Raw genomic sequence first — 11,819 nt, forward strand, 5'->3', positions numbered from 1 at the left:
GGGAAATGTTTATGCCTAAATGTCTAATGTTTTCAGACTGTATTGTAGTATTGGGTGTGTTTTGTAGGTCACAGTTGATGGGCATAATAATAGTCTTAGACCAGTTAATAGAGTAGTCAGATATTGATGAGAATGTGTTAATAAGTGTGATTGTCTGGGGGAGAGATATCGATGAGTTCTGGAGAAAAAGTAATACATCATCAGCATAAAGACTTATCTTGTGTTCTATATTTTTGGCATGGATTCCTTTAATCTCTTTATTTTGTCTTTTGGCAGCAGCTAGGGGTTCAATAAAAATAGCAAAGAGTGATGGAGAAAGGGGGCAGCCCTGTCTGGTTCCTCTCTGCAAACAGAAGCTTGGAGAGGTTTGATCATTGGTCTTCACACATGCATTTGGGTGTTATATAATATTTTTATCCAATCTATGAAAGATGACCCAAACCCAAATTTGTTTAACGTTGCAAATAAAAATTTCCAGTTTACTCTGTCAAATGCTTTTTTTGCGTGTAAAGAAATTACTGTGGATTCCAAGTTATGTAGAGTAGAATAATCTATGATGTTAATTAATCTACGCATGTTAGTAGAGGAATGTTTACCTTTAATAAAGCCTGTGTGGTCAGGATGGATTATTAGAGGGGTTATTTTTTCTATTCTTCTGGCCAAAGCTTTGCTGATTATTTTAAGATCCACATTTATTAATGAAACTGGACGGTAACTGGATGGAAGTGTCGGGTCTTTTCCTGGTTTTAATAGTAGAGTAATATTAGCTGGACCTTCTGGACCTGGGTCATCTGGCCCTGGACCACCTGGACTTGGACCATCTGGTGAATCCAAGATTATTTTATTTTCATGTTTTAATTCTGGAAGATTGATGTTACTAAGAAACTGATCAATATTGCCATCTTTTGTGTTTAGTTGTGATGTATATAAAGTTTTATAGAATCTTCTAGAAGTGTTATTTATCTTGTCAGGGTCGTGGCTGATGTTTCTTTCTGAATCTCTGACAGAGGAGATGGTTATTTTCTCGGATTAGCCAGGAACCTTCCAGATCTGTTGTTGTGTTCCAGGAATGTGGCTGACTACTGTGCTGAATTTTGTGCTCCTCCTCCTGTTAGGTGGTGGCCGCCTCTAGCCAATCAATGCCTGGTAATGTTTTATAAAAGGACTGAGAATCTGCAGTCTGGGCCTTTCGGCCACTTGCCATTTGCACCGTTTGTCTGTTGTGTAAGTTCAGGTTTTGGTTATGTCAGGTGGTAGGAGTTATCTTTAGTTTTTGCAGATTGGCCTTGTAGGGAAGAGTTGCCATTTTGTTTTCCTTGTGGGTTCTTTTTTCTCTTGTTGAATTTTGGGTAGTTAAGAAGTAGGTTTGTGTTATTTTGATTCTGAGGGGAGGTAAGTGGTTCTTTTCATTTTCAGGTAGATGGGTTTTGTTTTGGCCCTAGCTTTCCCTGATGCTACTGGCCCTTCTGTATTTTAGCTGTCACACAGTATAGTCACATTAAATGGCTTATAATATTAAGACTGTCTCCTTAATGGCATCTTCTGGAGTTGTGTTATCCCTTCTTCCCCTAGACCCGCCTTAAGGACACAACAGCCATGTTCAAAGTTCTCCAAGCGAAGTCTTTGCACCAATAAAGGCTTCTTTTCTCTAGTAATGAAGCTTAGGAGACTCTCTAGAATTTTTTTTTTTTTTTTTTTTTTTTTTTTTTTTTGCTGTGGACTTCAGCCATGAAGTCTAATTAAAATCTTTTCTATCTTCCTGTGTTTGGCTGTTTTGAATATTCTGCCAGATGTTTAATGAGATGCAGTCGTTCTCTTGGCTCTTGCTGGAACTATGTACATTGGACCTGAAGACGAATAAATGAAGTTTCGGCCTTGATTGTGGCTAATTATTAAAAGGGTGGCTGTAGCTCAGGAGGAAGAGCAGTCATCTACCACCTTAAAAGCTAGAGGTTTGATTCTAGGCTTCCCCTGACTACATGTCGAAGTGTCTTTGGAAGACAATGAACCCCATGTTGCCTCGCAATGTGTCTATGGGGACATGAATATGTGTGCTAGTAGAAAGCACATTATTATGTAACAGTAGAAGTGCTGAATCTGACATATGGTCTCTGAGTGGTCAACATGCTAGAAAAATGCTGTATAAGTACAGTCCATTTTAAAAATGCTCTGAAATGATGGTTTAATTTAATGAACGCCAGTAGGTTGATTCTGTGATGTGTTTTGTGGCTAAACAAACAGTGGAGCATTAAAGTTTCAATCCACCTTCATGTCTTCAAAGACTTCCAAGAAAAGATCAACTTTGACATATCATAGGATCTGTCCCTCCATCAGATCTGTTGTTGAGGTCCAGGTTCTGGGTTGGATCTGTTCCTTCATCGGACCCATCAAGGTTCGGGTTCTGGGGAGGATCCACCCCTTCATCAGACCTGTTTCCACGGATCTTCAGTCCAGTTCTTGTGCCATGTGACCTACCCCAGCCTTTTCTCCCTGTTTTCCTTCCTTAAGAACAGCTTCCTGACAGCCACGTTTCCATGGAGACCATTTCTGATGAGGTCCCAGATGCATCTCTCAGGTCCTGGTTCAGGTCCTTGGGAATCGCTTTGATGCTGCTAAAATCCTGTTGTCTGTCTGTCAGACTGTCAGATCTTTGCTTGGTACCAGGACTGGAACTGGTCTGGTACCGGAACTGGTCTGGTACATGGCTTTGAATGGATACGAGGGAAAAGCAGAAAAACTTTGAAAGATCTTCAGAATGATGGCAAACTACACTGCTGAAAAAAAGGGCAGACCGGATCACTACCATGTAGCTGGAAGTCAGACCTAATTCTGGGACATCAATCTGTCCAGTAAGGACTGGGATATAATTGCTGTTAGCAACGTGTCAGCGTACATATCATGGCTGCCACAAGTTCCTAGTGTTTGTTTGGCAAGACGCTCATGTTGACGATGCCCTGGAAATGTAATGTGAGATTGACTTATTTAATATTTTAAGCGCTGTCTACACCCCCTTGTGGTGACCCTCAGTATTGAGCATTTTTGCCGCACTGTACTTAAGTCATTTGCAGCAAATATATACACAAATGTAGCAAAATGTTGATGTGTACTCTTGAGTTGACAGCATGTATAACCCAGCCCTTATGAAGTAAAACTGATTGTGGATCCGTTTCAGCTGCTGTTGTACAAATGGAACAGACAAAAGGTGGAAATGAGGCAATTATCAAGACAACTTCTACAAAAGAATGTTCCTGCAGGGGGAGGCCACAGACCATTTCCTTGTCTTCATCCTGTCTAGCTGATGACTGCTTAGGTCTGCATGTAGCCAAATGTCCAAAATGTACTAAAGGTACATGAGGCATGTCAAAAACCCACAGAAGCTGCTCAGGTAGTGCAGCTCATCCAGGATGGGCATCAGTGCTGCTGTGGTAATGTCTGCTGTGTCTCCCAGCACAGTGTGCAGAACATGAAGGATGTACCAGGAGACTGGCCAGTATACCAGAAGACAGGCCAGTATACCAGGAGACTGACAAGAATACCAGGAGACTGACCATTATATCAGTAGAGGGACCAGTATACCAGTAGACGGACCAGTATACCAGGAGACAGACCAGAATACCAGAAGCCCGGCCATTATACCAGGAGACAGACTAGTATACCGAGAGACAGGCCAGCATACCAGGGGACAGGCCAGTATACCAGGACACAAACCAGTATACTAAGAGACAGACCAGATTACCGGGAGACAGTCGAGTATACCAGGAGACAGACCAGTATATCAGGAAACAGGTCAGTATACCAGTAGACCGACCAGTGTACCAGTAGACAGACCAGTATACCAGGAGATGGTGCAGTATATCAGGAGACAGACCAGTTTACCAGGAGACGGACCAGTATACCAGGAAACAGGCCAGTATACCATTAGACAGATCAGTATAGAAAGACCTGTAAACCAGGAGACAGACCTGAATACCAAGAGAAAGACCAGTACACCAAGAAACAGACTAGTATACCAGGAGACAGGCCAGTATACCAGGGGACATGCCAGTATACCAGTAGACAGACCAGTATACTAAGAGACAGACCAGTATACCAGGAGACAGACCAGTATACCAAGAGAAACACCAGTATACCAGGAGACAGACCAGTATACCAGGAAACAGGCCAGTATACCAGGAGACAGGCCAGTTTACCAGGAGACAGACTAGTATACCAGGAGACAGGCCAGTTTACCAGGGGACAGGCCAGTATACCAGGAGACAGACCAGTATACTAAGAGACAGACCAGATTACCGGGAGACAGTCGAGTACACCAGGAGACAGACCAGTATATCAGGAAACAGGTCAGTATACCAGTAGACCGACCAGTGTACCAGTAGACAGACCAGTTCCCCAGGAGATGGTGCAGTATATCAGGAGACAGACCAGTTTACCAGGAGACGGACCAGTATACCAGGAAACAGGCCAGTATACCCTTAGACAGATCAGTATACCAATAGAAAGACCAGTAAACCAGGAGACAGACCAGAATTCCAAGAGAAAGACCAGTATACCAAGAAACAGATTAGTATACCAGGAGACAGGCCAGTATACCAGTAGACAGACCAGTATACCAGGAAACAGGCCAGTATACCAGGAGACAGACCAGTATACCAAGAGAAACACCAGTATACCAGGAAACAGGCCAGTTTACCAGGAGACAGGCCAGAATACCACCGGAGAGATCAGGATAACAGGAGACAGGCCAGAATACCAGGAGACAGACCAGTACACCAGGGGACAGGCCAGTATACTAGGAGACAGACCAGTATACTAAGAGACAGACCAGTATACCAGGAAACAGACCAGTATACAAGGAAACAGGCCAGTATACCCTTAGACAGATCAGTATACCAATAGAAAGACCAGTAAACCAGGAGACAGACCAGAATTCCAAGAGAAAGACCAGTATACCAAGAAACAGACTAGTATACCAGGAGACAGGCCAGTATACCAGTAGACAGACCAGTATACCAGGAAACAGGCCAGTATACCAGGAGACAGACCAGTATACCAAGAGAAACACCAGTATACCAGGAAACAGGCCAGTTTACCAGGAGACAGGCCAGAATACCACCGGAGAGATCAGGATAACAGGAGACAGGCCAGAATACCAGGAGACAGACCAGTATACCAGGGGACAGGCCAGTATACTAGGAGACAGACCAGTATACTAAGAGACAGACCAGTATACCAGGAAACAGACCAGTATACAAGGAAACAGGCCAGTATAACAGGAGACAGATTAGTGTACCAGGAGACAGGCCAGTATACCAGTAGACAGTCCAGTCTACCAGGAGACAGACCAGTATACCAGGAAACAAGCCAGTATACCAGCAGACAGACCAGTATGCCAGGAAACAGACCAGTATAACAGGAGACAGACTAGTATACCAGCAGACTGGCCAGTATACCAGGAGACAGGCCAGAATACTAGGAGATAGATCAGTATACCAGGAGACAGGCCAGTATACCAGAAGACGGACCAGTATACCAAGAGACAGGCCAGTCTACCAGGTGACAGACCAGTATACCAGGAGACAGGCCAGTCTACTAGGTGACAGACCAGTATACCAGGAAACAGGCCAGTATACTAGGAGACAGGCCAGTTTACCAGGAGACAGACTAGTATACCAGGAGACAGGCCAGTATACCAGGAGACTGGCCAGTATACCCGTAGATGGACCATTATACCAGCAAACAGACCAGTATACCAGGAAACAGGCCAGTTTACCAGGAGACAGACTAGTCTACCAGAAGACGGGCCAGTATACCAGGTGACAGACCAGTATACCAGGAAACAGGCCAGTATACCAGGAGAGAGGCCAGTTTACCAGGAGACAGACTAGTATACCAGGAGACAGACTAGTATACTAAGAGACAGACCAGTATACCAGGAGACAGACCAGTATACCTGGAGACAGACCAGTATACCAAGAGAAAGACCAGTATACCAGGAAACAGAACAGTACACCAGGAGACAGGCCAGATTACCAGTAGACAGACCAGTATACCAGGAAACAGGCCAGTATACCAGGAGACAGGCCAGTATACCAGGAGACAGACCAGTATACCAATAGACAGACCAGTATACCAGGAAACAAGCCAGTATACCAGGAGACAGGCCAGTATACCAGGAGACAGACCAGTATACCAGTAGACAGACCAGTACACCAGGAGACAGCCCAGTATACCAATAGACAGAGCAGTATACCAGTAGACAGACCAGTACACCAGGAGACAGCCCAGTATACCAATAGACAGACCAGTATACCAGGAGATGGAGCAGTATACCAGGAGATAAGCCAGATTAGCAGTAGACGGACCATTATACCAGGAGACAAGCCAGATTACCAGTAGACGGACCAGTATACCAGGAGACAGGCCAGTATACCAGTAGACGGACCAGTATACCAGGTAACAAGCCAGATTAGCAGTAGACGGACCATTATACCAGGAGACAAGCCAGATTACCAGTAGACGGACCAGTATACCAGGAGACAGGCCAGTATACCAGTAGACGGACCAGTATACCTGGAGACAGGCCAATATACCAGTAGACGGACCAGTATACCAGGAAACAGACCAGTATAACAGGAGACAGGCCAGTATACCAGTAGACGGACCAGTACACCAGGAGACAGGCCAGTCTACTAGGTGACAGACCAGTATACCAGGAAACAGGTCAGTATATCAAGAGACAGGCCAGTTTACCAGGAGACAGACTAGTATACCAGGAGACAGGCCAGTATATCAGGGGACAGGCCAGTATACCAGAAGACAGGACTAGTATACTAAGAGACAGACCCGTATACCAGGAGACAGACCAGTATACCAGGAGACAGACCAGTATACCAAGAGAAAGACCAGTATACAAGGAAACAGACCAGTATACAAGGAGACAGGACAGTTAACCAGGAGACAGATTAGTAGACCAGGAGACAGGCCAGTATACCAGGGGACAGGCCAGTATTCCAAGAAACAGACCAGTATACCAGGAAACAGGCCAGTTTACCAGGAGACAGACCAGTATACAAAGAGACAGGCCAGTTTACCAGGAGACAGATTAGTATACCAAGAGACAGGCCAGTCTACCAGGTGACAGACCAGTATACCAGGAAACAGGCCAGATTACCAGTAGACCGACCATTGTACCAGTAGACAGACCAATATACCAGTAGACAGGCCAGAATACCAGGTGCCCGGCATGTATATCAGGAGACTGGCCAGTAAACAGGAGACAGGCCAGTATACCAGTAGACAGACCAGTATACCAAGATACAGACCAGTACACCAGGAGACAGGCCAGTATACCAGGAGACATGGATGGAGCTGTATGGTTACACGATACTGGTTTCTATCTGCTCCTCAGTGCAGGAGGACTAGAAGGAGCTCTGCCGTCCTCCTAAATGCCCTCCAGCAGCCACTTATGCTTATGTTTCTGCTCAGATTGTCAGAAGCAGACTCCATGATGGTAATATTAAGACCCACGTCTACTGGTGGAGTTTGTCTTCACAGCCCAACACCATGTAGCCTGATTGTTTTTTATCAGAGAACACCAAGATTGGCTCAGTGATTGGCTCCCAGTTTAGATCAGGTTCACATGGAGACCATGTAAGAGACGTGACAGAGTCTGGAGACACCATGGAGAATGTTCCGCTGCCTGCAACATCCAGTATAACCATTTTGGCAGTGGATCAGTGATGGTCTGAGGAGACATAGCCTTGGAGGATGACACAGATCTCCATGTGCTAGCCAGATGTACCCTGACTGCTATAAGGTACAGGGTTCAGATCCTCAGACCCATGTCAGACCACATGCTGCTGCAGTAGGACCTGGTTTCATTCTGATCCAGGACAATGTTTGGCCTTATGTGGCTGGGGTGAGTCAGCAGTTCCTGCATGATGAAGGCATTGATGCTATGGACTAGCCTCCCCGTTCACCAGACCTGAATCCAATCTAGCACCTCTGGGACATCATGTCTCATTCCATCCACCACCGCCACGTCCACTACAGACTATTCATGGGTTGACTGATGCCCTGATCCAGATCTAGGAGGGGATTCCTCAGGAGAACATCTGTGGTCCCATCGGGAGTCCAGACATTGTAGGGAGTGGATACAGGACGTGGAGGTCACGTCCACTACTATACCTCGATCTGCATCATCTGGAGGAATTTGCACAGTTCAGACTGTGATTTAAACTTTCCACTTTTATTTAGAGTGAGTTCAGACCTCTATGGGTTCATGGTTCTCATTTCCATTCACCATTCTGGCATTGTTTCGTTCTCAACACAGTCCACTTTGTAATGAATTTTACATTCATTAAAATCTAAGACGTGGTGTTTAAGTCTTCCCTTTATTGTTGTGAGCTGTGTATTTATGGAGACCAGATCATCCATCCTGGACTGCTTTGTCCAGTGAAGGGTCAGGGGGCAGCTGGAGCCTAAACCAGCATTTGGCAGGTGAGAGACAGGCACACCCTGGACAGGTCACCAGTCCATCGCAGGGCCAGAGACCAGATTAGAATTATAATAATAAAACATTATTCCAACTATTTGTTTGTTTCAGTCTTTTTTTCTACAGAGCCCCCTAGGGGACACAGACCATTTTTTTCTTTTGCATTAGCATGCAATACTTTGCAGACCAATCCGAGAGAGAGCACAGCCTGTTAAAGCTGTTTTACTCAGTTACTTCAGGTGTTTCTAGTCTGCATCTGTCCATCTCAGCATCAAGTCAACATACACACACCTGACAGTGACTTTAAGTCCACGTTAACAGAGGAAGTGTGTTGTTGTAATGTGCTGCTTTCATGGATTAATTACAAGTGCAGACTTGCTGTAATGTGCTGCAAGGTTTGCTGTAATCAGAAACGGTATCAAGCTTTACTGTTTTGGCTGCTTGTGTTTAGACTGTAAAGTGAGCTTGATATGATTTATTGGTAATTAATTAAATAAACTCCAATTTCCATTCATTTTCATGACTGAATTATTAACAGCTACAGCTTATTATTAAGAGGACGTTGGGGTAATTGTGTTTAAAAACGTGATGCTGGCTTCTCTTGAGGATGTTGTGGCTCAAAAACGATAATTTCTTTATTTAGACTATTTCTTCTGCATTCTGCCTCAGAAGCGTCATCTGACCACTGTAACATGTCGTTCATCACCTGACGGACCTGACATCCGCTACCTGCTGCCCGGTCATCTCTGTGTGAGAGCATAAAGGCTTCCTCGTCACTGTTGTCTGTGTTTTGGATCTGCTTTCCTTCATTCATACTTGGTATTTGTATGATTAGATTATGTTAAGGGCATGAATAGGGTGTGGTTAGGGTTTCGTATTATTCAGACTGAGAATGAAAAGGATTCTTCCAAATGTTAAGATTCATCGTGAAAGTCTGTAGTTTGAGGAGAAATGTATTGATAGTTATGACTGCAAGATTTTACAGCATTGAGCACTGAGTTGTAGGGAGTCCAAAATTTTGTACCATCCATGCAGTTTTTTGCCTTGAATGTCTCAAATGAAGATTTTCCTTACAGTGCATGAAGTCACAAAGCGTTTCTTACCTGCAGTGATCAGATATCCGGCCACGATGTTGTGCTCCAGCTGACTGAAAGCACTTTGCCCTCCATAAACTGCATCACCAGAAACATTGACTGCAGATGAAATCCCCATTTTAACTGTTTTAAAGGAATAAAATTATCCCGTTTATGTGAGGCTTGAAGCAGGGAATTGCAGAGGGAGAAAGGCTGCAGAGAGGATGATGAGGATTATTACATACCTCCACTTCTTGGCAGGATTACGGCCCACAAAGCTGGTTTCTGGTGTTACACAATTTAGGTTCCTCAGACTGAAAGCTGCACAGAAACTACCCAACATCATCAGTCAGAAAGGACCAGCTGTTTCCTGAGTTTGTCAGATAAACAAAATAAATAACAATAATACGCTCACACATTCACTAGAAGATGGTTCCATCCAAATAAGAAAATCCAAAATTCCCAAAATCACATTAAACTGTTTTATTGCTTATGGATGGATGAATGGTGTCGGTGATGTATGGATCTTGGTTTATTTAGTTGTTCATCCCTTTCTGTAGTACGCGCCTCCTTTTCGTCCTCCAGGCCTTCAGGCGGTGCAGTTGAGCTCCACGCGCTTCCTCCTCCGTGCCAGGAGGTGGCGCTGTGACAAAGCTCGTCAGATTTCACCGACCGACACTGAGACAATCCCGGCTTTGAATCACTTCCTCCAGCTTCTCTTACCCGTGAAGACGTCTCCTTGTTCCAGATAGACATGCCGGGGCTCCTGAGGACTGTCGCCGCGCGCTCTTCAACTGTCCTGCGGGGATACACCATCACGCAGAAGGCGAGCATTTACACCCGACCGCCGAAGGATACAATCGGAGCTTTTGTAAGTGCTGGGCGGACACCCATGCTAACCCATGCTAAGAGCGAGCAGATGTCCTTGGCTTTGAGGTCGCAGCCTCTACAATCACACAGAAATGTGATTTATATCATTTCTTTGAGCGATACTAGTTTGTTTCATTATTAATACTAAGAAGGGATATTTTACAATAACGTTAAATGTTTATATAATTTTAATATTTCTACGTAATTCTTTCCGGGGTTTGTAAGCGTTAGCATTGTTATTAGCTTTAGCTCTTAATTTCCTGCTATTCTCTTTAAAAGCTGCACATTTTCCCACAGAAATAAACTTCCAGACAACTTTCAGTATTTGGTTATTTGTCAGAAGAAGTTTCGATGTTTGTTGTTCCACAGATAAAGACTTAGGTTCTAGCATTTCATTAGATCAACTTTACTCTGTAGTAATATGCATAGTTAAACTGGGTAGAAACCAGTATCATGTAGTTAAACTGGGTAGAAACCAGTATCCTGTAACCACAGCTAAACTTGGTAGAAACCAGTATCATGTAGTTAAACTGGGTAGAAACCAGTATCCTGTAACCACAGTTAAACTGGGTAGAAACCAGTATCATGTAGTTAAACTGGGTAGAAACCAGTATCCTGTAACCATAGTTAAACTGGGTAGAAACCAGTATCATGTAGTTAAACTGCGTAGAAACCAGTATCATGTAGTTAAACTGGGTAGAAACCAGTATCATGTAGTTAAACTGGGTAGAAACCAGTATCATGTAGTTAAACTGGGTAGAAACCAGTATCATGTAGTTAAATTGGGTAGATACCAGTATCATGTAGTTAATCTGGGTAGAAACCAGTATCCTGTAACCATAGTTAAACTGGGTCATTGGTTTTTTGTGACTGAATTTAAACTCATTATAATATCTGCCATTTTAACCAGCCAATCAGAGACGTTCTAGCTCGTTTGATCTTAAAGAGAAAAATTGTCTTTTTGTCTTTTCATGGACTTGTTGGACAGATTTAAGGAGTTCTGTCTTAATTTGTTCTTCCTGTCCCTGCTTGTGTTCTTCATGTTGATTGATTCTTTTCCAGGAAACTGCTGTTGGGATGGGCTTGTTCTCCTTGGCCATCCTGGGACCCTCCGGATGGATCCTGGCTCACCTGGAGGACTACAAGAAGAGGGAATGACCGGGACTTCTCAGCTGTCTGACGAACATCTCCATATTCCTCCACAGAGAATAACCTGGACCAGTTTTACTTCTCTACCTCCTCCAGTCCCAGCTCCAATCCCAGTCCCAGCTCCAGCTCTAGTCCCAGTCCAAGTCCAGTCCCAGCTGGAGCTCTGAACATGTCTAAACTTGTGCATCTTTGCTCCTGATGGAAAATGTTACAGAATTAAAATCTTAAACATG

At 44.2% G+C, this 11,819-nt stretch overlaps 2 protein-coding genes across 3 annotated transcripts in view; one reads left to right on the top strand and one right to left on the bottom strand.

Annotated features, from left to right (window-relative positions):
• The window catches only part of rrh (retinal pigment epithelium-derived rhodopsin homolog), a 39,242-nt gene extending 29,343 nt beyond the window's left edge, over positions 1-9,899 (bottom strand). Inside the window, exons 1-2 of one of the 2 annotated variants that reach the window (XM_041972324.1) lie at positions 9,813-9,899; positions 9,598-9,711 (exon numbers count right to left, since the gene is read on the bottom strand). In XM_041972324.1, the coding sequence (XP_041828258.1) occupies positions 9,598-9,706 (109 nt within the window). In that variant the 5' untranslated portion in view covers positions 9,707-9,711; positions 9,813-9,899. Of the gene's footprint in view, positions 1-9,597; positions 9,753-9,812 lie in introns of those variants that run through there. The other variant, XM_041972325.1, reaches the window with a different exon arrangement.
• A 350-nt stretch (positions 9,900-10,249) lies between these two features.
• Positions 10,250-11,819, top strand: LOC121631431 (cytochrome c oxidase subunit 8A, mitochondrial). The gene is made up of 2 exons (XM_041972340.1): positions 10,250-10,438; positions 11,500-11,819. The coding sequence occupies exons 1-2, from the start codon at positions 10,322-10,324 to the stop codon at positions 11,593-11,595; spliced, it is 213 nt and encodes a 70-aa protein (XP_041828274.1). The 5' UTR covers positions 10,250-10,321; the 3' UTR covers positions 11,596-11,819.

The sequence above is a fragment of the Melanotaenia boesemani genome, chromosome 20, assembly GCF_017639745.1.
Source record: "Melanotaenia boesemani isolate fMelBoe1 chromosome 20, fMelBoe1.pri, whole genome shotgun sequence".
NCBI classification, from domain to species: Eukaryota; Metazoa; Chordata; class Actinopteri; order Atheriniformes; family Melanotaeniidae; genus Melanotaenia; species Melanotaenia boesemani.

Coding starts and splice junctions, on each gene's coding strand:
- LOC121631431 (XM_041972340.1), top strand. CDS start 10,322: ATGCCGGGGCTCCTGAGGACTGTCGCCGCGCGCTCTTCAACTGTCCTG. Junction 10,439..11,499: donor AGGATACAATCGGAGCTTTT/GTAAGTGCTGGG, acceptor ATTCTTTTCCAG/GAAACTGCTGTTGGGATGGG.